General features: G+C 39.3%; 1 protein-coding gene across 3 annotated transcripts in view; it reads right to left on the reverse strand.

Annotated features, from left to right (window-relative positions):
* g (adaptor-related protein complex 3, delta 1 subunit-like garnet) overlaps positions 1-26556 on the reverse strand; it is a 66729-nt gene that overhangs the window by 33318 nt on the left and 6855 nt on the right. The window contains exons 3-9 of one of the 3 annotated variants that reach the window (XM_080277067.1): positions 26017-26145; positions 23752-23892; positions 22016-22285; positions 18193-18266; positions 16082-16131; positions 9985-10013; positions 3195-3243 (exon numbers count right to left, since the gene is read on the reverse strand). In XM_080277067.1, the coding sequence (XP_080133193.1) occupies positions 3195-3243; positions 9985-10013; positions 16082-16131; positions 18193-18266; positions 22016-22285; positions 23752-23892; positions 26017-26145 (742 nt within the window). Of the gene's footprint in view, positions 1-3194; positions 3244-9984; positions 10035-16081; positions 16132-18192; positions 18267-22015; positions 22286-23751; positions 23893-26016; positions 26146-26556 lie in introns of all 3 variants that reach the window. The other 2 variants (XM_080277066.1, XM_080277068.1) reach the window with 2 other exon arrangements.

Below are 26556 nucleotides of genomic sequence, written 5' to 3' on the forward strand. Positions count from 1 at the left end.
GAGTGTGAGTCACACCTCAAGCTAAGCCAAACCAACCTGCACTTCAAAACTGCACATTCAGTTGGTGTAACATGAAAATTTTTGTTATTTAAGATGTATAATATAACATGAAAACAGATTACAGCAAAGTCACATACATGTACACAAGTAATCAAAATTTTTTATATGGCTTTTGACTATTGCAATAATAAAACTCTTTCAGGTGTGGATATTTCTGGATATACTTCATCACAGCACCATTTTATAACCCAACTCTTTGGTACTGTCATGAAAAGTATCATGAAATATGAAATATATTTACTGTAGAGTTTATGGTAAGAAATGCAGTAAGTAGCATGATGTGAGGATAGGGTCCAGTAAAGTAGAAGGTGACAAATACAGTAGAGCTGCGATTTAAGAAAGAGGGAAGCAGCGATCTTAAAAACCACGAACATTTCTTTTTCCCCCTTCTTTAAAAAAAAAAATAAAAGACTATCAATCAACCGTCTGGGAGAAACAAAATGGGTGCATGTTGGTATCATATTCCAGATGGCTGCGCTTGTTTACAATCTGTGTGTTGTGCTTTTGTTGCTCGCTGCTAGAGCTCTGCAACCCAAGTCCACCCATCCTATACCTGCTTTCCTCACTCCTTGTTGTGTTTAGAAGCAATTTTTTTGGCTCCTTATTTAATCCCAGAACTATGACCATGCAGTTCCAAATTAACTCACTATCCCTAAGTGCCCAACAAGTGCTCCTCCCCACAGTGAAAGTGCTAACTTATTACTAAAAACTCAAGAAAAGCATGATTTCCTAACAAAATGTGAAAATATTAGTAGCGAAGAAGCTTAATATGAACGAGAGTAGCATTTGGACAATCAGAAAAAAGTGAGTTGGTTGTGTTTATGATGTGTATAGGCTCCTTGTTGGAAAGTGGAAAAAATTAAAGAAGTTAACAATGTGAGAGAAGTAAATTTAAGATTTTCACATTTCGTGCAATAAGTGATAACAGGGAATAGTGACCAACTTCTGTTGACCTGACTGATTTGGGGTTTAAAAATTTAGCTAACATTATGTGATGAGTTTATATGATGACTTAAAAAATTAGGTAAGATACTTATGTGAGTTCTTTTCTTGTGAATTATGTTTTCACACAAATTTATACTGTCTGGCTGACTTGTTTATTGTTCAGAATTACTGCACTCATGTTTAATGCAGAAACTGTGCTGTCACTCTATGCTGATGATTTCATTATTTTTTTCCTTTAGTGATGAATGATGATCATTTTTTAAAAATCACTTTGTACAATTAGTTTTTTATGACCAAATGTTAGTGATGCTGGGCAGCAATTCTTTCACAGGCTGACAGAAGTTTTTGCCTGATTGGTATTGGGGGCTTTCAAAGTTAGGTTTAACGGCAATCCTAGGTGGTTACAATAATGGTGGGCTGGGGAGAAAAGACCTCTCAGCTATGTTGGACTGGGAAGCAGTGACCCAACCGGCTAAACATGCTGCCGCAGGTGTCCGTGGCATACTGATAGTAACTGCTTTTTATATATATTAAGAAAAAATATGGGATTCCCAGAACCTAACCCCCTGAAATGTAAACATTTGTCACATTTTAACACAGGCTTGATTTAGCAGGAGATTCCACATAACCTATCTCATGCTGTGTGAAGACTGTACTGTACAGTACTCCCAAGAGTGACAGTCAGGCAGCAAAGAGATCCCTACAAATGAGTTTTGTCAACTTATCTGGACAATAAAGAAGTACAAAAGCTATGATTGAATATAAGAGAGATGGGTTCATTGCATGTAAATGGTGCTACTGATAAAGCTGGATGACCAAAAGAAAGAGTCCACTAACAAAGTGGAGTGGAGGGAAGCACACGTTGCAAATCTGGCTAAGAGAAATGTAGTGAGATGACCCAAAGGAAAGGAATGCAAGAAGAATGAAAGGTAAACCAACAGAAGGGAAAGATGCAAAGCTCATGAGAAAATGAAAAACTACAGACCATGAGTGAGCTGGAAAGACTGAGTACAGACCCACACAACTTAAAGATTGGCCATCTGGCAACATAACCATACAGAGAGACAATGCTATGCTTTCACCTGATATCATTACCCATCACACTTCACTTACAGAATTTTATTGCAATGGAACACTGTAATTTCAAAGATTCATATTTCAATTTTGGAAAAAACCTGAGGGACTGGCTGTAAGCCTCAGCATGTTAATGAAAACAAAGAAAATACAGTAACGTACAATACTATACAGCAATAAATTTAAAAAATTAACATCAGCACTTTTAATTACTACGTATCAGTAAGTGCCATGAAGGTCATAGGTCTGTAACCTACCACAAAATTTTTGTACTAAATTAGCTTCGTCTCAAGCCCCAATGCCCGAAAATGGTAATCCCATTTTATTTGCCTATCTGGCTATTGTCAGGCAACTTAATCCAGATAGCATCTGGCTATAGATGGGGTAGTTTCATTACACTATATAAGGCTAATCTGCCCATTCAGCCAATTTGCAGTAACAATTGCATCAGAAAATTTGTAATTTGTAAAGCAAATCCCTGACTTCAAAAGAAGGCTGTCATTACATGCCTTACTTTAACTCTTCTTATCACTGTATCTCCCCTCTCTTCTTTTGTTACTACAGAACTGTCATTGCTCCTTCACTGATTCCTTTCTTTCTTCTGTCTACTGTTTTACCACTTCTTACTCTTCAGCCCTCCAAGTATCTCAATATGGCAATATATAATTAGCCATTATTATTACTGTATTTCTTCCTTTATAATTTATATCTTTTCATCACTCCTGTACTTTACGAGCATGAATAAAATTTACTTCGCATCGCGATACCCAACAAAGCATATATACTCATATACTGATATAGAAAATATGGTAAGCATGACAGCCATATCATCACTATTGGCCATTCAAGCTACACTAAAATCGCCAAAACCTTTTAATATTTAATATTTAAAATGACCAGAAAATTGGTGCAATCAGCAACTCACTCATCTGAATGTACAAAATCTAGTCAGGATTTTTTTTTTTTTTTCCCGCATGGGGTTTATCCAGTATAAATTGCTCAATTAGGGCCTATGCTGTTGTGAAACTGTGACAGCTGATTCTGCATGTGACAACACACACACAAGGATATTATTTTCAAAAAACACATTGCTATAAATATCAAAGGGTACTTACAGTTCTGGTCAGAGTCTTCAATGAGAATTCTCAGCTTCTGAACACATAACTGAAAATAATGAAAAAAAGGTAATATGCTGTAGCTACTGCACTGTGCAGATTTTCACCTTGCAAGACAACATCTGAAAATGTCAAGTTGTGGCTGGATAAAATAACTATAAAAGTGTTACTCACACACACACACACACACACACACACACACACACACACACACACACACACACACACACACACACACAAGAAGGGATTAGGACATAGGAATTCCATTTTCCCTGACTTTTGACCAAATAAGTGATTAACTATTAGGTGATAGCCAAACTGACAAAGGAGAGGACAGGGGATTGTGTGGCTGCATGTTCATATGCCAGTAACTGGAGGGAACAGTATGAGTGCAAAATTTTGCCAGCAGTGCTTTAGCTGCCTTTCATAATGCCCCAATACCAAGTAAAAAAAAAATACTCACTAGTGCAATCACGGTACATTCAACTCTTTTCCATGGTTGACTGAAGCCCCTCAAACTCTTACGAGCACACACTAAACACTATAATTAGTGGTAGGTGGTGGCAACCATCATCCACTCACTTGATGTAGTGCTGCCTACTTTCACATTTATCATTTTATCTCCTTGTCTGCCCTCCTCTCTTCCTACCCCTCCACTTCCCCAGTGTCACTTTTTATTACTCTTCTTTCCATTTCCAGTGGGCCTACACTGAGTGACAGGCTTAGAAGTTTCCTGTGCCCCAGGAAACCATTTACAATGCTGGGAAGTAGCCATATAACCAAAAAACAGAATGGAAAGGATCCTGCTATTGTGGCCAAGCTATCTGAGTGGAGCACGACAAAAGCAGCATCCATCCACGAACCAAACTTCTACACTCTTCCCTACACCTCACTGTAGCAAGGCACTGTCAACCACAAGTGAACATCAGTTCACTGAACAGGCCAGCCCTACAGAGGTCACTGCTTGCCTGTGGTGCTTTACTTCATTCTTTCCTTTTCCTTCTGCCTATGGGTGACTCTACACTAAGTGACACGCCAAATGGTTTCCTGTACACCACGAAACCATTTACTACGCTGGGTGGTAACCATATAACCAAATTACAGCACCTGATGGTTTAGTAGGTAATTATGGTGCTCCAATCGGATTGAGCCGGCAAAGGTTTATATCTACGGGGTGGTTGGGGTTTATTGCTCACGTAACACCACTCCAGGATGAGTGAGGCTGGTCACTCTCATCTTCAATGTCAGGACCAACTTGCCTAGCCCTGGGATCCTATGCTCCTCATGGGGCAACATAAGATTGGATGATGGATAGATGGATAATAAGCAAAATGGCTCTAATCTTATGAAGTCTGTCTTGACATAACAGGTCTTGCTCTTCTGGTACTCTATATCATTAACTGATTCATGAGATTACAAACTCTATACTTCACTAACTTAATTTACATCATTTATCTTCAGTTTTCTCTCTTACATGAAATATTTAACCCATACACCATCCTCTGATGTTCCTCACTGTCAACAATACACCATCCCCAACAACAACCAAAGTTAAAATTCTCCACACATTCCTATCCCGATTTATTTTTATTCTTGAGCCCTCTGTTCCCACTTTCATATTTAAAAAAACACTGTCCTTACAACACTTAAACAACTATGCAGTAATAACACAGCACTCTCTCATTCCTGCTCTCACTTCAAATCTATAAAGACTGAATTCCTGTGCAATAATTATTTCACTAAACCAAGGACATATCACTGAAACAAATATCAAACGAGCATACCCAAAAGAAAATTGCAAAGTCAGCGAGAAAGCTCGTCAAAATACTGCACTTTAAAAGAAGTACAATGTACATTTGATCAAAATATGATCTTTACAACTTTCTCTCCTACAGTTTGAAACAGTGCAAAAAAATACATGAAAAGTAATCCCTATACTATCCAGACACCCACTTTCCGGACACCCCACTTACCGGATATTGTGGGCCTGGACCTTCAGAACCCAAAAATGGCCAAAAAAAGAAACAAATCCACCTCAAATCCGATGTTTTTTCCTCCTGTAATTTGAAATTGCCGCACGGCTCCGAACAGCTGTTTACACCATGGCCCCTTCACCCCTTCCTTCCTCCCCTGACAGGGGAGGAAGGAAGGGAGGAAGGGTGAAGAGGAAATTCCTCGTAACCAACAGTCACTGCCTAACTTTGATCGCAGGTAGATGCTTATCGCAGTAGATGCCACACGTGCTCGTTTTTTGTGAATAAACAGTGAATAAACTGAAATATCTCGCCAGTAGACCACAGGGGAATTTACAGTGTTGTGCCGTGTTAAGAAATTAGAATTTAGAGTGCAAAGGATTAACTGTGGAGTGCAAACTGGCAGTTGAAACTGGAGGGTGCAGTTAACAATGTGCAGTGTAAAACAAATGTAACTCACAATGCAAAGAATTACTGTAAGTGCAGCACAACACTGGATTACTGTATGTGCTTCAAGAGCATTTTCACCACTGCCAAAGCCTTAGAGACGGCGGCCACAGACTTGCTGTAAGTACCCTGGCTGAGGTACAGTCACTTCTAATTCCTCATTCTTTGGTTCCTTTTCATTTATTTCATGCTTTATGTCCATTATTGGTGTGAACAGGTCTTAAATAGGTTTAAATAGGTGCTATGCATGTCCAGTAGGGAGTAAATTAGGTGGCTTTTAAAGTTAGGCTGGGTTAGGGTCCTTAAGTACCAGTCCAGCAGCCAGGAGCCCACTTTCCGGACGGGACCACTTTCCGGACGTGCTTTTGGCTCTATTACATCTGATAGTAAAGGGATTACTCTGTTCTCTAATAACTACTTATAGTTGTACATGGCCCAAAATTTAATCAATATGACATGAAGACAGAACATTATACAACATATGAAGTAGGCAGTTCATTCAAAAATATTCGACTAAAGAAAAAACATAATAAGCAAGTGTTCATTGTGAAACCATCAGTCACCTGTGTAATGATATTTTTCTTTTTATCAAGTGTACCTGAAAAAAAAAAAAAAAAAAAAAAAAAAAAAAAATAGTAACCATTGGAATCAATTACACTGGCAACTCAAACTTTCTAACGTCCTATATAATGACACCTTATTTCATTTCGAGTACCAAAAAGTACCACATCGTACCTGCATTATCATCACAGGGTGGCCCATATTGTGTTTCAGAATTACAAGTGTGGAAAGCAACGTGATACGTATTCTGTTTGCTGCTGTACATCATCATCCCAATCCTAATTCCCACTACTAAATGAAGTGGAAGTGGCTAGAATTTTGCAACAATACTGAATACTGTACACTATTACAACAATCAACACTGCCCTGTTAAACAGGCCACACATTCACTTATTCATTATTCATGTATCAAAATTCTGAGCTCCACATCACATGCATACCATCCACATAGAGTAATGACAATCCTTTCTCCTTTTGTGCTTCATGATGCTGGAGGGGAACGTCTTCATGTGATGCAACAATATACCTTAGTGTCAGAGCTGCCTGGTTATACAAACTCTCCTCCATTCTCTCTCCATCCCCCAAAACAAAGGTGATAGACTGCAGTGTCGGATCAATGCTGCATTCCTGGAGAAACACTTTTTAGTTTTTCTCTTCAGTGGGTCTGCACATACTCTTGCCTCCCAGTCCTTCTTACTCCTTTTAGCTGGAAACATTAAAACCAATCCTGGCCCACAAACATACACCCAATATGCAAAAGTCACATGACAGCCACATACTGGTTAGTCAAATGCAACCACGGCAAAGCAGGGTTGGATTTGGCTGTACCAATCAGCCAACAAACACACAAAGTACATTTTACAATGAACATACAGCTACCGCAACATTTAAAACAAAAACAGACCAAACATACAAACACAAACAGGAGACTTCAAAATTAAACAATGACGGAGTTAACACAAAAGCCACACGATTTGGTAACTTCCTCCAACAATGCTATATCGACATAGCACTAATGAGAGACTTGGCTTACACAAAATTCTAGTACTGTAATCCAGCTATACTGCATTCAGACAAGACAGAACAAACAAAAAAGACAGGAGGCTGATTCATTATGAACATACTGCACAAAAACTTCAACTCACAAGCACCACACAGAAAACACAATAAAACAGGTGAATGACAATGCCACAGAAAATGCTTCCATATAAAAATACACAATGTACCACAAAATATGGTCAGCAATTGCATACTCATCATGCTCCCAGAATATACACTATTCTTCACCTCACTCCAGAACATCCCTAACCTATAACTGCCAGTGACCTTAATGAAAGGGACTCTTCACGGCTACAGATGCACACAAGCTAAAGACACACACACACACACACACAGACACACACACACACACACACACACACACACACACACACATATACACACACACACACACACACACACACACACACAGCTGAGAAGAACTCATATTAAAGAAACTTGAACATTAAAACATCCTGAATAACTACAAAACCTTCACACTGGCTGAGCAAAGCTGCCTCCTCTCCTGACCTCACCCTCTGTACTATCCTGTAAGGTGACACATGAGAACACACTTGCCATTGTTGTGTACCCAGGGTCATCTGGGTGTGAACTCAGTGCACTGCAAGCTGAAGTTGCCCTGTACTTGCAATCCAACATCCTCCTTTCAGTGGGTATTGGGGGATGTGAGAAGCTTTTATAAAACCAGACTGGTGCCACCACATGAAGACAAGCACCTCAATTTCATAACAGTGGCCAGTTTCCTACAGCCCATCAGAATAATAGCTACATGAGCATGGGGTCACATAAATAATGGCAACTTTGGGATACATTGCAGACCATTCCAACTGCCAAGTGAAAAATGTGGTGCAACTTTTTATCATGTGCATCCTCACATATACTCAATTCATTTATTTTTATTTGTCTATCCATCCACTACCAAGTCTGTGTTGTATTATTCTGAAGAGACCAAGACCTATCCATCAATTCTTTTGGCTTCCTCAACATAACTAACTTTCTCACATATTTACTTACCATATCCAGCCACCTTCTTCTTGACCTTTCCTGACTCTTCCATCCTCCAACTCACCCACACATGCCTCTTTCATATCAAGATAGCCAAATCACTTCTAATGTACTGTACTGGTAATCTATCAGTCCACAATTATATATGAAATGAGTTACATACTGTATCTGAGGCGCCTAGTACTGGACCAGGCTATATGCCATCACGGCCAAATTCGAGCTAAGGCCGCCATATTTTTCCTATAACATTCCTTTGTATTGGGGGAAGTGAAAGGGTTCCAGAAAACAGCCACCAATATGGTTGAAAGTACGGAGCAATAACACAAATTTTTGCCCATCTGGCTTGAAGGCATGGTGGGTGCACAAGCATGGCCCGGTATACTAAGGTGAATTTCCTAGCAAGTAACTCTTACCTACGGGCCTTATACTGAAAGGAGAGATTTACTATTATATCGAGCTGTGACAAATTTGGAGACAGGAGCAGTACCCGGTATACCATTTGCATTAAGGTCAAAATTTCTCTCAAGTAACCCAAAACAATTGGCCTTATGGAATACACCAATAATGAACTGAGCACTTAGTATTTGAATGGGATACGTGTACCTTCCTGCCATTCTCTAGAACTGTCCGATCACAAGCCGAGCTGTATACCGTGTGGGTTAGGAAAGCCAAATGTGAGACAGTTTTCTCTCCCTCAGTCTGCCTCTCTGTCTTGCCATGAACAGTGCTATTATTGTTATTATTATTATTATAATTATTATTATTATTACTCATGTAATGCCACTCAGCGATGAGTAAGGCTGGTCACTCTTATCTTAAATGTCGGGACCACCTGCCTAGCCCCGGGCTCCAACGCTCCTCATGGGGCAATGTAGGACTGGATGATGGATGGATGGATTACTATTATTTATATTATACATTTATTTTTTTTATCTTACTCTTTCGATATTAACATCACCATTGTCACTGTTTCTTATGTTTACAGAATACTGTCTATGTTTATTTATGTTTACAGAACACTGCCTCCCTGGCTACTGTCAAAATATTTCAGGTTTGGGGTCTTTCCTACATTATTCCTTTACCTTGAATGCTTCCTTATTATGTTACTAAACCTATTATCATCATTTTTTTTTTCTCGTGCTGTTTGTGAAGATATTGTTTTTTTTTGGTCTTGAAAAAACACGCTCAGGGTTATCCGACCTTTAAACTGCTAAAATCGAGCCCAAATACTGTATTAAAATGTCAGAGCCACTTTATCTTTCACTGACACTATGACACTTCACGGAGATCATACTGAAGTCTTTTTAAACTCTATTCCATATTTCTGAGGTTAATAATAGTTAAATAACTTTATAAGAGGTTCGGTCCAACTGCAGTGAACAATAATTTGCTTCACCACACAATATTAATATGAATACTTATAGATAACACATGTATGAGGCTATTGCTAGAAAGTACATACATTAAGCTACATCTAAAAAAAAAAAAAAAAAAAAAAAAAAAAAAAAAACATGATAGCTCTAGCGGTTGCAGAGCCAGGACAGTTTGATGATTGCAAAACTTTGATCACGTTTTTCTTTTTTCTTTTTTTGGCGGATAGCCCAGCATATTACTAAGGGCCTCATTTTCAATACAGCAGTATTGCAAAAGCATTATTAGCTATGTGAACTGTCATTAAAAATCAAAACATTCATATTTTCTGTCAAGTACAATATGCATATGGACAAAGAACATAAGCATGGTACCTGTATGGAGGCGTTGTGGTTTGGCATCCCTGAAGAAATAGAAATGAGCACTGTGAGCAGACATGAAAAAAGAGAAAAAAACATATCAGTACAAGATCATTATCTTTAACGACATGGTAGAAAAGGTCTATCTATCTATTTATCTAGTCCCAGACGCCTTAATCCTGTAAGGGGTGGCCACAAACAAATCGTCTCCATGTTGTCCTGTCCCAAGCCATTTCACTGCCCTGCTTCCAGCTCACCCCCCCCCTCTAACACTCCATCCCTCCATCTCATCCTTGGCCTCCTCCTCCCTCTCCCCCCCCTCCACCTAACTCACATACACTCTCCTCATCAGTCTCTCACTAATAATAATAATAAGAAGAAGAAACTCTCACTGTTGCCAGCACAGTTGTTTGTTTGCTTGAAATATTAAAGTATCATATGGTGCTTCTGTTTGCTAACAGCAAAGGGAGTACAAAATGCAATGCTTCCTACATATTCATCAACTATGCAACATATGGTCTAATAAACAAAAAGCTCCAGTACCTGTATATTCATGAGTAACCATATGTCAATGTACCAGTTCGACTCATCTACTGTATAGCATATGGCAAATATTAATCTTGCTTTAAAGAAAACTTAATCCTGTTTTAAACAGATACAAAAACAAACTAACTTTTGCATCCCAAAGGACCTACATTTCCTCTATCAGAAAGCAGCTCCTGTGAGAAGAGTGGAGAAATTGCAAGATAGTGAGAAGAGGACAGAGTATAAGAGCATATTGGAAGAAAGATTGGGAAGGTATGAGCCAGAGCAGATGGAAGGGGTGGAAGACGTATGTAAGATATTCAAGGAAGAGATAAGCGCAGCGTGTGAGGCAGTTTGTGGAGTGAGGAGGAGATGCAAGGGTGTGCAAGGGACAGCATGGTGGAATGATGAGGTGAAACGAGCTGTGGAACAAAAGAAGAAGGCATATGGTGAATGGTTGGTGAGTAGAGGTAGGGGAGAAGATGAGAGAGAGAAGAGAGAGGTATATGTGATCAGGAGAAGGGAGGTTAAGAGACTGGTGAAGGAGAGTAAGAAGAAAGTGGATGAAGAGTTTGGGAGGAATCTGAGTGTGAAATGGAGGGAGAGTAAGAAATTGTTTTGGAAGGAGGTAAAGAAAGTAAGGCAGTGTGAAAGGGGAAATAGTAGGGGAGTGAAAGATAGGAATAATAGATTGTTGGTGAAGAGAGAAATTGAGGAGATGGAAGGAGCACTTTGAGGATTTGTTGAATGTAGAGAGTGAGAGCAGTGTGAGTATAAGTGGTTGGGGAATGGCTGGGAGAAGAAGAGATGAGAGGAGGGAGGAAGAGATCAGTAGGTCGGAAGTAGTGGAAGCGATGAAGAAGATTAAGCTGGGAATGGCCCCAGGAATTGATGGAGTGTGTGGTGAAATGCTTAGGTATGGGGGTGAGACTGTTGTGGAGTGGATATGGAAGTTGTGTAGATTGGCTTGGGAAGAGGGAAGGGTTCCAGAGGACTGGAAATCAGGTATAATTGTTCCTCTGTACAAAGGAAAAGGGGAGAGAGAAGTATGTGGTAACCATAGGGGTATTTGCCTTCTTAGTGTGACTGGTAAAATATATGGTAGAATACTCATTGATAGGGTTAGGCATATGACAGAGGAGCTAGTTGGAGAAGAACAAGGGGGATTTAGGAAGGGAAAAGGGTGTGTAGATCAGATATTTGTTCTAAGATGTTTAGTGGGGAAGTATCTAGAAAAGGGAAGGAAAGTGTACGCTGCCTTCATGGACTTGGAGAAAGCTTATGACAGAATGGATAGGAAAGGTATGTGGAAGGTATTGAGAATATATGGAGTGGAGGGGAAATTGTTGAGTGCTGTGAAGAGTATGTACGAGGGAGCTAGGGCTACAGTGCGAGTGGATGGTGAGCTGAGTGAGTTCTTTGATCTCAATGTGGGACTGAAACAGGGGTGTGTAATGTCTCCATGGCTGTTTAATATATATATGGATGGGGTTGTAAAGGAGGTACAAGGTAGGGCAGTGGATGTGGGGGTGGCCCTAATGAATGAGGGTGAGATTTGGAAGCTTCTGGAGTTGCTGTTTGCTGATGATACAGTATTGTTGAGTGAAGATGAATGGGAGTTGCAAGGTTTGGTGAATGAATTTGGGACAGTGTGTAGGAGGAGGAAGCTGAAAGTTAATGTAAACAAAAGTAAAGTTATGGTGTTTGAGAGGAATGAAGTCACAGAGTGTGCAGTGAGGTTGGATGGTGAGGATATGGAGAATGTGAGTGCATTCAAGTACTTGGGTAGTGTGATGAGCAAGGATGGAACTTTGAGGGAAAAAGTACGTGAAAGGGTACAGCAGGGAAGGAAGGTTGTTGGCACACTGAAAGCAGTGATGAGAAATAGGGAGGTGAGTATGGAAGTTAAGAAGTCACTGCATGATGGTATTGTGATCCCTACCCTGACGTATGGAAGCGAGGCGTGGACCTTGCAAGAGGGGAACAAGTCAAGTCAAGTCAAGAGTGACAGCAGTGGAAATGAGTTACTTGAGAGGAGCATGTGGAGTGACGTGGAGGGACAGGTTGACGAATGAAGAAGTGAAGGAACGTTGTGGGGTAGATGTGGATGTGGTTGAGAAGATTAGGAGAAATACAGTGAGGTGGTTTGGACATGTGGAGAGGATGGAGAATGAAAGACTGACTAAGAGGGTGTATGTAGGTGAGGTGGAGGGAGGGAGAGGGAGGGGTAGACCGAGGATGAGGTGGAGGGATGGAGTTGAGAGGTATATGAGGGAGGGGGGGGTGAGTTGGGGGGAGGGGAGTCAAATGGTGGGGGACAGAGTGACTTGGAGGCGTTTTGTCTGCGGCCACCCTTTGCGGGATTAGGGCGTCGGGCTATAGATAGATAGATAGATAGAAAGTACTGTAGTAAAAGTATTTTTTAGGACAAAACCATACACTGGTGTGAACAGGTCCAGTGGAAGGAAAGAATTCCCCTAGACACAAACCCAAGTTGACGAGAAAGATAGAGAGGCCGTAAATCCATGATGCTTGTAAGAAACTTCTAGTTCCTTAAGTTATTAGCAATGTGGCAAGTTGACTGACCCAACAGCTCCCTGCACATGGCCTGAATCACTCTCTTTTCTCATGAGTGCAATAATTCTAAGTCACCTAGTATGCTTATGTCACTGCTTTAATTGCTTACTTGTAACAAATTTTCTTCCTAGCTACCAAGTCTGTAGCCACATTTCACTAAGGCAACACTTTTCATGACAAGTTATAGCCAACCACCTACTACTCTACCACACAAATAAATCTAAATGAAATACCCACATCCTGAAGCAGCCAGGCTTACCATCCAAGAAAACAGATGCAGACAATATGAGGAAGGCTCCAGTGCACACAGTGGAGACTGCAAGGTATTCAGCAAGAATATCAAACAAAGATAAGCAAAAGTACAGTCATTACAAACAGAATGACTACATTCACAAGGTTGAAGAATGAGCCCATCCATGTGTACAGAACTACAGACCTGACCAGATATCCACTACAAGCAAACATTTTTGAAGCTTCAGGAAGGGTTTCATGATTATTTAAGACATACTGTGGAGTAAAAGCCTCTCTTCTCAAAATGAGTTGTGTTGAAACGAATCCCTTGCTTTTGCCATTAAATTACACTGGTTAGTAAGAAAATGTTCTGGAAAGAGGTAAAGAGAGTTAGACAGGGTATTAAAGAAGTCAGTCGGGGGGCGAAAGATAATCCATCTATCTATCTACTGTATTGCCAGATGCCATAATCCCGTAAGGGGTGGCCATTTGACTTTGAGTTATTTGCTTTACGGGGAGGGGCACTAACCCTCCACCAACCCACTTGTTGACACGTAGGGAGCATGTATGGTTTGGTTATATGGTTACCACCCAGCGTTGTAAATGGTTTCTTGGCTAACAGGAAACCATTTGGCTTGTCACTCAATGTAAAGCCACCTGCAAAGGAAAGAAAAGCAATAAGAAGTGACAGGAAAGATGGTAGAAATAGGAAGAGAGGAGGGCAGGCACAGAAAAAGAATGATAAAGGCTAAGGAAGAAGTAGGCAGCACTACATTAAGTGAGAGGATGATGGTCGCCACTGATAGATTACTGGTGGAGAAGGGAAAAAAAAAAAGTGTGCAGATGGAGAGAACAATTTAAGGAATTGTTGAACATAGAGTATGAAAGTAATGTGAGTATAAGTGGCTGGGGAATGGCTGGGAGAAGGAGGGATGTGAGAAGAGAGGGCAAAATCAGTAGGAAGGAAGTTATGGATGCAATGAAGAAAGTTAAAATGGGGAAAGCCCAAAGAACTGATGGAGTGTGTGGTGAAATGCTGAAGCATGGGGGATAGTAGTATAATGGTTGTGGAAGATGTGCAGATTGGCCTGGGAGGAAGATAAAGTCCCATAAGACTGTAAGTCAGGTATAATTATTCCACTGTACAAAGGAAAAGGGGAAAAAAGAAGTGTGTGGTAATCATAGGGGCATTTGTCATCTTAGTGTAAGAGGAAAAGTATATGGCAGGATACTTACAGACTGAGTCAGGGAAATAACAGAGGAATTACTTGGAGAACAGGGAGATTTTATGAATGGAAGAGGTTGTGCAAACCAAATATTCATTCTTCGGTCTTTAATGGAAAAGTTTCTTTTGAAGGGAAAGATGTTGTATGCAGCCTTCATGGATTTGGAGAAAGCATATGACAGGGTGGATAGAGGACTGTGGAAAGTATTAAGAATATATGCAGTAAATGGGAAGTTGCTGAATGCTGTGAAGAGTATGTATGAGGGTGCTAAGGCTGCGGTGCGTGTGTACAGTAAACCGAGTGAATTTTTCTATCTGAAGGTTGGGTTGAAACTGGGATGTCATGCCTCCATGATTGTTGAATCTGTATATGGATGGGGTTATAAAAGAGATACAATGTAGGGCAGTGGATGATGGACCAGCCCTAATTAGAGAGGGCAATGTTTGGAAACTCTCTGTGCTGTTGTTTGCAGATGATACTGTGTTGTCAAGTGAAGACGAAGGGAAGCTGCAAGGCTTGGTGAATGAGTCCGGGAGAGTAAGAAATGAAATCTAAAGGTGAATGTAGGGAAGAGTAAAGTTATGGTCTTCAAGAGAAATAAAATCACTGAATGTATAGTGAGGTTGGATGAGGAGGAAATGGAAAATGTGAGTACGTGTAAGTACCTAGGTAGTGTGATGAGTAAGGATGGAAGTTTAGAGGGCGGTGTCCTCGAAAAGGTACAACAAGGAAGAAAGGTTGCTGGATCTTTGAAAGCTGTGATAAGAAACAGGGAAGTGAGCATGGAAGTGAAAAAGTTACTGCATGGCAGCACTGTGATACCAACTCTAATGTATGGAAGTGAAGCCTGGACCTTGTTCAAGTAGTGGAACTGAGTTATTTGAGAGGAGCATGTGGCATCATATGGAGAGATAGACTGATAAATGAGGAAGTGAAGGAGCGTTGTGGTGTGGATGTGGATGTGACAGGAAGTATTAGGAAAAACACATTGAGGTGGTTTGGCCACGTGGAGAGGATGGAGAGCGGGAAACTGATGAGGAGAGTACATGTGAGTAAGGTGGAGGGGGGGAGAGGAAGGGGGAGGCCAAGGATGAGATGGAGGGATGAAGTGGAGAGATGTACGAAAGAGAGGGATGTGAGCTGGGGGCTGGGGAATGAAAAGGTAGGAGATAGGGCGACCTACTACAAGTAACATTGACCTTGCAGTAACTATTTCCACACTGAACAATAACTGGCTTTGCATTCTCAGAAGTATGCCAGAAATGCTAAAGCTACACATATACGCTTTTCTCAGCAATAAATGACAAACACATTTAGTCAGTACAACAGATGACTACCTCAAGCACTGCTGAAAACTGCACATAAAAAAAAAAAAAAAATACAGAAGCATATACTATAATGAAAGACAGAGATAAACACTAGCTGATTTTATCAGTTAAGCCTAAAATACACTGAGTAAGTACAGATTCCCCATATCCACTAAATATGTTAACACATGTTGAGGACAATCCAAACACAATACACAAGTTGTGGATGTAGCCTGCTGAACTTACCAGCAATGACTGTGTTGATACACTCATACAGCAGTGACATAGCTGAAGTGCTGTGGAGAGGTCACTGGATCAATATTATATACATATACATATATATATATATATATATATATATATATATATATATATATATATATATATATATATATATATATATATATATATATATATATATATATATATATATATTATATATATATATATATATATATATATATATATATATATATATATATATAATTATTATTATTACACAGTATATACATAAAAGCATTACCCTACTCAAAAATGCAATGAAAACGGTTTCCAAAAACACATACCCTATCTGCACATCACCAACTATCACTGAATCAATTTACTGTATATGTTGCAGGGATTTGTGTCACCAGTGATTTCATGAAATCCCTGGGGAATTTGCTAAATGAGTTTATATTAGAATGGGTTAATTAGAGTTAATTTAGACTGCAGTTAGGTTAGGCTAAGATAATCAAGGTTAGGTTTAGGTCACGTTATGCTAGGTCAGGTTAGGTTAATTTAGATGAGCGCTTAATGTAACTTAACATTCATATAATTATTCCACTAACCTAGCCTAACCTTAACCTAGATTATCCCAGCCTAACCACACTGCAGTCTAAATTAACCTACCCTTAATTAACCTATCTTAATTTAAACTCATTTCACAAATTCCTGAGGGATTTCATGAAATCACTGGTAATTCAAATTCTCTAACATACATATGTATACTAAAATCTCTGACAAACCTGACAACAAATAAAAGACTTACAATGACCTCAAGTTCACAAACAACAATGAATGCTTAAACTGCAAAACAGTTAACATGAGTATAGAAATACTTCATTAGTTATTAAAAATTTCATGTATTAATTCATAAATATACTCAATATTGTAGGTGAAAGCAGTTATATACTTACACTGATCAATTATCTACAAGCAAAGCTGGACAGGGAGGGTTCAAAGTGATACAATACAGGTCATTTGCCTAACCCTTTGAATCCTTCCACCCAAGGATTTTTTTTTTTTTTTAAATCTTCCTGAATGTAAGACCATAGTATACAACTTAAGAGAGATCCCTGGTAGTGAAAAGATTAATGATGGCTATCTCTAACTGCTATTCAAAACATTTTTATCATGCCAGGTAAAATAAACTGATGGTAATAATAACTGAATGTATGAAACACCATGAGAGTTACTGGTAAGTGGTTAAATTATACACCATAAAAAGAGTAACTTTCTTACACTGAATTGGACAGGGGTCATACCAGATACCAAATATTCTTAAGTTAAAGGTACAGTATTCTTTAGGAAGATAGTGGTAGGTGGGGGCACTCACCATCCACTCAATGTAGTGCTGCTTTGAGTGTCTGCCTTTTCCTCTCTTCTTTCCTTCCTCTTCTGTCTTTCTTTCCTTCATTCTTTAATCTTTCATCTGCCTACAGGTGATTTTACGCTCCCTTTTCTGTCCTTCTTTCCTTCATTCTTTCCTCTTCCTTCTGCCTATGGGTGTCTTTACACTGATTGACAAGCCAAATGATTTCTGTACACTAGGAAACCATTTACTATGCTGGGTGGTAACCATACAACCATATTATGGTGCCTGGTGGTTTAGTGGGTAATTAAGGTGCTCCAATTGGATTGAGCCTGTACAAGTTTATATCCGAGTGGTTGGGGTTTATTGCTCACGTAATGCCATTCAGGGATGAGTGACGCTGGTCACTCTCATCTTAAATGTCAGGACCAACTTGCCTAGCCCCGGGTTCCTACGTTCCTCATGGGGCAGCATAGGAATGGATGATAGATGGATGGGAGAGGTATTCTTCTCAATCACAATGCTACTAGAGCTGGTCCAAATTGTTAGTATAGTACACTAAGTCTTCATTATAGGTTACATTTTTCATGTTCCTTTTGATAAAAAGTCCACAGTGAATTAAAGAAAAACTGCCTAACTTAAGCTCTACTGCTACCTACACAACAGATTCGTTGGCTCCCCCAATTTACAGTATTGTACAGTACCAGCTGTATAGAAGAAGCTGTGATATTCTGGAAAGCACGTGTAATTTATGACAAGGACTGCCTGCATTACAATAATATACCTGTGGATGAGGTTTGTCAGTGGTTCAATCAACTTCTTGCCTAGCCGAGGCTCTAGAGGGGTCAGGGCGCCAAACTGCAGGGAGAGAGACTCAATTCATCAGTACATCTTACAGCCTATACGGTAACACCAAATAGCATCACAGAAAGCCCCTTATACAAGTAAGTCTGTGATATAAAATGCCTATATGCTTATACTGTGCTTTCTAACACCAGTCATCTATATCTGAAAATACTCTATTGTATTACTGAGACTACCGGTACTTAATATTCATAAAGATTCCTGCAAATATTTTAAATCATTCCAATACTTGCACAGTACATTTCTCTATTGCTTGCCTTTTCAACTTAAACCGAGTAAAAGAGGCTTCTGGTGTATTTTACAATTACCAATACTGGTAACAACATCTACAACCACAGAAAGCTAATACTGTAACAACCATCTGCACGCCTAACGAGAATTATGTTTAGCGTACATACTACCAGCCAAATGTACATCAAAATCAAACATGATGCTTTGCATCTAATAACAATTAATAGTTTATGTAACACTAAATTCCACTCAATTCATATTGCTTAGTACTGGATAAAATACACTGAAGAGGAAACCTGTGTATGAGAATTCAAGCTACATGAAACCAGCATTAAATACTTTGCAACTAAAGATCTGTATTCTCAGGGACATGGGTGCCCAAATGAACTCAACTTCTGATTCCATCTGTCAGACTTCAGCACAGTTTCATGTTCTGATCCCAAATGACTTACTTTACCTGATGAAAATGACATCCAATTTGGAAAAAAAGAAAAAAAAAAAAAAGTCAAGTTGTATTTAGGTTTAGCAAGCATACAGCATATAAAGATTCAATACCAGAATAGGAAGGTTGCAACGAGTGCTTATTACTACTGCTACAATGGCTGAAGCTTCTTATAATTACAATAAAGGAGTGAATAGCCAAGATCAACCTCACTAACATGGTCTTTAAAAAAGTACCTGCTAATAATCTCAATCAGAGGCTCACTCAGTCTGCGGCCAAGTTTGGGCTCTAGGCCAGTCAGAACTCCAAACTGAAAATACTATGCTGTCATGATTCAACAACACACAATATTTGCATAAAAAAACAAACAAACAAACAAACAAAAGTAATGATCAGGTCATCATTTACAGATTAAATATCTGATAAAAATATTTACATAGTCCACAACCCAATATATAAATACCCAAGTCAAACATGAAGAAAGATTCCAGGTTTCTGCTGCTAAAACACTTTTTTTTTCCTCATTCCATTGTAGACAGGAACAAGGGATGGGATGATGACTCCATTTAATTATTTTACAAAGTAAAAATGCTGTTATTTCCGTGTGCATTCAGACTTGGAGTGACTGTACGAAGAATTCCACAGCTAAAGGCAGAGTTCAGGTTACAGGTCAAACTTTGAAGATACAGGAGAATCTCCTTTCTCACAGCACAAGTTTAAGTCACAAAACTGTGTGATTTCCAACAGCTACTCCTAATATTTTCTGCCATTCACTGTAACAATCTGAGTTCAAATGACACCCTTTGGGAAAACTTGAATCCATCCTGCATTACTTCTCCTCTGCTTGATTTAACAGATGTGATAGACACTAAATAAGATACGTTCACATACTGACAGTGTACTATCCTCTTACATTTGATTACTTTCTGCTGGTCACCTGTCTTTTTGTCTTCCACACTCGGACACAAATAAAGCTTGGTAACACATAACTTGAGGCAAGGCAATGAATCCTCAGGATCACAGAGAATCTGACAGTGGAAATTTTGGGGGGATGGCAGTGGATAGGGGTTGAATTCTGGGATTATCTCAAACATACTGTTTCCCCACCACCCACCCCCTGCCCCGCAAGTAATGAAGCTTGTCAGGAGTCATCTGCCCATGCAAAGTGTGTTTAGTGCATACTGGGTACATGAAAACTGAAGGTTTAATGTTTATGCATGTGTGTATTTTAAATATATAATCTAATATACATATGTGTGACGTCCCCATGATTGTTCAATATAAATATGGATGGGGTGATGAGAGAAGTAAAAACACAAGTAATGGAGAGAGGGATGGCAGTTGGTAATTAATGGTGAAGGATGGAATATCTCAAATTTGTTGTATCCTGATGATGAAGTACTGCTGGCAAATCTCGGACAAGAACTTGGTAGACTAGTGCACAGTTTTGCTGATGTTTGTGGGCATCATGCCTTGAAAGTAAATGTAGAAAAGGGTAAAGTGTTGGTAATCACGAAAGAAAGTGACTCCAAGTGTGATGTTACAGTGAATGGAGAGACTGAAGTTGGTGAGAGTGTTCAAATACCTGGGTACAGTGATAGAAACGAGAGAAAAATGTGCAAGCGAAGTTAAAAGTGGAGTGACACATGGAGGGACAGTAGCTGGTGCTATGAAGGCCTTCATAAGAAACAGAGGCCTGAGTGTTGCAGCCGTGCAAGGCTTACATGAAGGAGTGTTAGTGCCAACTTTAACATATGTATGTGACACTATGGTGTGGCATGAAAATAAAAAGAGTGAAAGCAGTGGAGCTGCGACTACTGTGGAATGTATGTGGAGTACAGAGAGTGGATAGGATACGAAATAATGAGATTCGTGAAAGATGAGGGGTGAGGAAGTCTGTGGACACCAAAATCGAAGAGAGTGTTCTGAGATGGTATGGCCATGCAAAGAGAATGGATAACAAGAGAGTGGCGAAAAAGGTTCATCTGAGCGAATTTGAAGAAGGGAGGAGGTGAGGTAGGCCAAGGAGAAGGTGCAGGGATATGGTGGATAAGTGTGTGAGGAAGAGAGGTATGGAAGTCGGTGAGGCTAGGGGACTGACAAGAGATCGAGCTGGCTGGATGAATGCTGTGAGAAGAAATGCAAGCTCAAGGATTTGGCACCCCTTTTTAACATGACTGCATCCAGATTGACTCTATTGGATATGTTTATGTGAAGCTACAGAAAGTGGTGAAAGGTCTGGGCATATCAGATAGAGCTAGGATTCTGGAGGCTTGAATGATGAGTGAATGGAAGCATGGCCCATTAAACTGAGCAAACTTGGGCTGTGTGGATGTTGCTACTCCTCACCCTGCCCTTGGGTGGGAACAAGGTCCAGATGATGATGATGATGATATATATATATATATATATAACAAATATATATATGATATATATGGATGTATATACATATATCATCATCATCAGCCGTTTTGAGTATCCACCGAAGGACCGGCCTATCCCGACCGAAGTCGGGACGATACAGCCAATGTATCTCTACCAAGCAGCTTAGGGTGTCTGGTAGAGATTTTATGTAGCGGGAGAAGTGCTTGTAAGTGTAACTGTAGTGTTGGAGTGGCTTAGGATGTGTGTGTAGTCTGTGAACCAAGTGTAATAGGAGCACGCAAGCTGACTGGGTGCAAGCATACTTTATAGTAAGCGACACTGGTTCAACCACAGCACCCCTTGTGTCCGCCAATGCAGTACGTGGACGGTGAACACTCCCAAAGTTTATTATCCTGGCAGGGAGCAAACCCTGGTTCACCTGTGTGCGAAATGCACACTCTACCACTGTACCACAGAGGCTCCATATATATATATATATATGTATATATACTGGTAGTAGGTAGGGGCGCTCACCATCCACTCACTCGATGTAGTGCTGCTCTCGGGTGTCTGCCCCTTCCTCTCCTCTCTCCCTTCCTTCCTTCCTCTCTCTCTCTATATATGTGTGTATGTGTGTGTGTGTGTGTGTGTATATATATATAAATATACTGTATTACAGGTAATTAGTATGAGTAAATAAACCTACCAGCTTGATTATCTTGATCAGCATCCAGTTGTTGGTAGAAGATGTCATAAGCTTAAAGAAGACTGGAGCCAGACTGAGGTAGTTCTTTGGGTTCTTGCGAGCCAGCTCACAAATTACATTCACTGCTGCTGACTGCACTCCAGGATCAGGGTCTTCTAGCTTTTCTTTGAGACGTGGGAAGGCTGGCCGTAGTGCCTCAGGAAACTTGAGGAACACTTTGTAAAGTAGTAGCACAGCCTTCTTGCGGAGATATGGTTTTGTTGACGTCAGCTGTACAAGACAATAAAATATGAGATTATGTTAAGGCTTCAGTGGGCATAATCATGAGAGATAAGCATAAATTGATGGCTCGATGTGCTGGTATTAATGTATATAACTATGGAGAACTGATGATAATTTAATAACCTCCAGTATACTGACACAGGTAATGAATAAAGCATTAACAAGATACAGTATAACGAACTTCAATAGACTGGAGTTCGTTTTTATCGGAATCTAGGAGCTACCGAACTAAATTCTCGTATATCGGAAAAAGTCTGATAAAGCCAGAAGCAATCTGGACTGTCTGACCTTTTTCAGCTATGTTCACCACAATAAGGTAAATAAAAGCCATGTTTATCAGTATACAGTACAGTATTATTATGTATATCATACCATTCGATTATTGTAGTGAATGTATAATACAGTACAGTACTGCAATGGTGGTGAAAAGTTTAAAAACCTTTGGTGCAATCTGGACTAATGTCTGATATATCGGAAAAAGTCCAGCTTAGCAGGGGGAAGTCCGGATGTCACTTTTATCAGAATTTCACTTTTTCGGAACGGCTTGGGCCTTAATTAGTCCATTTTACTGAGGTTTTACTGCATTTCATTTTTTTTTATGCATTACTACCATATCAAACATACAATTTAGACTAACCTTACATGTATACAAACACATATTTTTGTGAGGCAGTTTTCCATGCTTATATTAGTAAGCCTTCTTTCAAATGATGGGTGCTTTCCAAGCTTCCCAGTCTCCTGTGGCATCATGATCTTGTCTCCAAACACTGAGATCCCTTCTTATGACAATCCCATGTTCATCCTCAGTATGCCAGCTGGGGCTGTCTATTCCACATTCAGGTCTTTAGCGCACTTCAGCCACTTACTTTCAAACATTCTCCCTATGAGTATATGCCTAAACCACATCAGTCTACCCATGTACACCATCATGCCAACAATGTCCAAGCATTCTTTTAAATTTGAATGTGTTTCATCCCTCAATGTGACACTACTCTTCAACCTCACCATTCCCATATCATTGTGTTCAGTTCTACAAAGATTTCCTCCTTTACCGATCATGTTTCGTTACCATACAGTATTACGCTACTCACACATGAAGTGTCATCACCATTTCATCTGCACCGGTAGTTTCTTTAAGGTCAGTATGGGCAAAAGCTCTCTAAACTTCCAACCACCTTTAAATTTCCAACGCCAGTCATCTCCAGTCACAGCCATAACTGGACCATATCATTTCTCTTGCATATGGTACTCACATAATTATCGCACCTTATCTAGCCACTGTTCAGTTTTCATTATCCCCATCCAACCCACCTCAGCCAAACAGGCTTATTTTATACCTAGCACTGTGTAGTAACATTCTTATTGTGATTTCATAAGTCTCCAACCCTACTGTATCAAATAAAGTTCAACAACAAGATCATAATGGTGTATTGTACTGTAACATCACTACTGACCAGGGTCATAACATCATTAGCCAGATCACGTGCCAGGTCACCGTTGATGAAGCAAGCCAAACCAGTGAGTGCTGTGCCAGAGTCATACATGTTGTGGCTGTTTAGATCCTTACGAATCATGTTGGTTGTTAGCATCAAAACCTGTTGGATATAGGATATTTCAAATTAAAGGAAATCTAAAATCAAAGTAGATACTGGTATGTCACTACATCTGGACTGAAGAGACTTTAACAAATTTGAGGCCTTATGAAAACATTAATCATCTAAGTCTGAACATGTCTGAATACTCAGGACCTAAATACAATTTTGCTGATGTCATATCACTAATCCTCTCAAGTATACATGTATTTTCTAAAAGGAAGCTTAGTATTAACAAAGAAACAAAGACTTGCAAAGGTCTGTGTGTAAGCTATTTGTTTTCAGTGTGTGCAACTGCTGTGCACTCCCGCCCCACCCCTCAAATAAAAGTGCCCAGTTCAAGATCTTTAAATATATATATATATATATATATATATATATACATTACATATATATATATATATATATATATATATATATATATATAAATATATATAAAATATATATATATATATATATATATATATATATATATATATATATAAATCTTGTGCAGATATACTGTATAAATCCAGGAAAAAAAAACAGTAATCAACAGTAAAACATGGAATTACTGTACAAGCTATACAGTATTAGTCTACAAAATTTGGTATTTATGCATTAAATATGACAATATCACAAAGCAGTACAACTAAATCTTGAGCAAAAAATACTAGTACATAAACATACCAGTGCTGGTAAATCCCGATTTAAGATACCCCTAGATGCGATACCCCAGAACAGTGATGGGGGTAGAAATACCACCCTACCCCACCTAACGCAGGCCTACCCCCGGTTTTGCAATGAGTTTTAATTTTCTTTTTATTGATTTAATGATATTTTAGACTTAAATTTTGTGTTTAGGTTGATTTATAAACTGCTTTAAGACTTAGATTAATGTGTCAAAGATGGGGCGAACACTGTCATTTGGGGTACGGATTCTTGCCCATCAGACGAGGTACAAAACAGTGTTGACAACTAGGTGACTCAACAAACAATACTTTGTGTCTGACCACTGAACATCTATCATATAATACATAATAATAATTTTAAATATATATTAATAATCTGAAAGTATTAAACGGTAGATATTTCATGCACTGGTGAAAACTGTGACCGATAAATTGTGTGTTTACATTTGGGCTGTTCAAGGAAAAACGTTTTGAAAAAACAAAGGAATTTCTAAATAAATGTTGGAAAATAAGACAGAAGAAAATAATGGAGCACACCAAGCAAAAGAGTGACTTAAACAACATAAAGAGGAGCTGTTGAAATGGCTATCCCGATCGCATCATCGATCAATAAATCATGTGTTTACATTCAAACTGTTCAAGGAAAAATGCTTTGAAAATACTAAGGAACTTCTAAATAAATGTTGGAAAATAAGAGAGGAGAAAAGTACCACAACAACCAGAACAGTAACTAAAATGACATAAAGAGGGGCTGTTGAAAAGGCTATCCCAATCACATCATCAATCGATAAATCACGTGTTTACATTCGGGCTCTTAAAGGGAAAACGCTTTGAAAATACAAAGGAATTTCTGTATAAATGTTCGACAATAAGAGAGAAGAAAATAAAGGAGCTCAGCAACCAGAACAGTAACAACAACAACATAAAATGGGGCCATTGAATAGGCTATCCCAATTGCATCATCGATCGCATTCCTCATAAAGAGAATTCCCCGTCAACACATCAATGATTCTCCGTCACAACAATATGCACCTTGGATGATTCTGCGTCATTTATGCATTATTATTATTATGCATAACAGATGTGTATTTAAATGTCCCAGGACCGTCTGATGGTGGGATGTATACTATGTTGCTTCTTCTCTACCGAGTTTGAATATGAGTCGGAAAATGCATTCTCCAGTGACCTTGACTGGGTACAAGCAAGACAGGCACTGATTCTAGGCTTAGGTTAGCTTCTTTTACAGCTGTTAGGCCATTTAGATGGGCTTTAAACTTTTTGGGGGACTCATTTGGTTGGCTTTAGGACTTGGTTGGGGGGAAAACCCAAGGATCAAAAATGCATCCTATACAGTACATGTTAAATCTACCCCGAGATACGATACCCCGCCCAGCGATGGGCTTTTACTTAACCAGTTGTATCATTAAGCCGGGGTTTGCCTGTATTCACTACTCACCTCTGTGTCCTGATGGAAGCACTGAGAGGCAGATAGATAGCCTATTCTCTTGTAGGTAAACTTGGGTGAGCTCATCACTTCGATGATGTTGAATCCAGCCCAGCTTATGTCGTATCCCAGCATCTGAAGCTATGAACGAGAAAGGTGAAAAGCTATAAAAGCAATACAAAAACTGACATTAAAATAAACAATATATGTGATATAAGAACGATGATATAATATTAGCTTTGAAATCTGAAAGGGTTTTCCCATTCATAAAACTCCAGTAGGTTACCTGATTATGTACAATACTCTCATGGTAATGTTCCTACTTTTATAGGTAATCATGTAATATGACATTTTCAGTATCTTTCCATGGACTAGACTGTGGAATAATCTAAATGTCAACTGCAGCAAAATGTAAGCTGAGTGCCTATGTTTTCACTGATCTGCCATAAAAGTTCAATGATTATGTTAACATAAAAAATCCCACATATGAGGTCTGTCCAAAAAGAAACTATCCATCCATCTATCATCCAATCCTCTGTTGCCCCATGAGGA

Source organism: Coenobita brevimanus, chromosome 68 (assembly GCF_032717465.1).
Source record: "Coenobita brevimanus isolate Jiangsu-jjx chromosome 68, ASM3271746v2, whole genome shotgun sequence".
Lineage (NCBI taxonomy): Eukaryota > Metazoa > Arthropoda > Malacostraca > Decapoda > Coenobitidae > Coenobita > Coenobita brevimanus.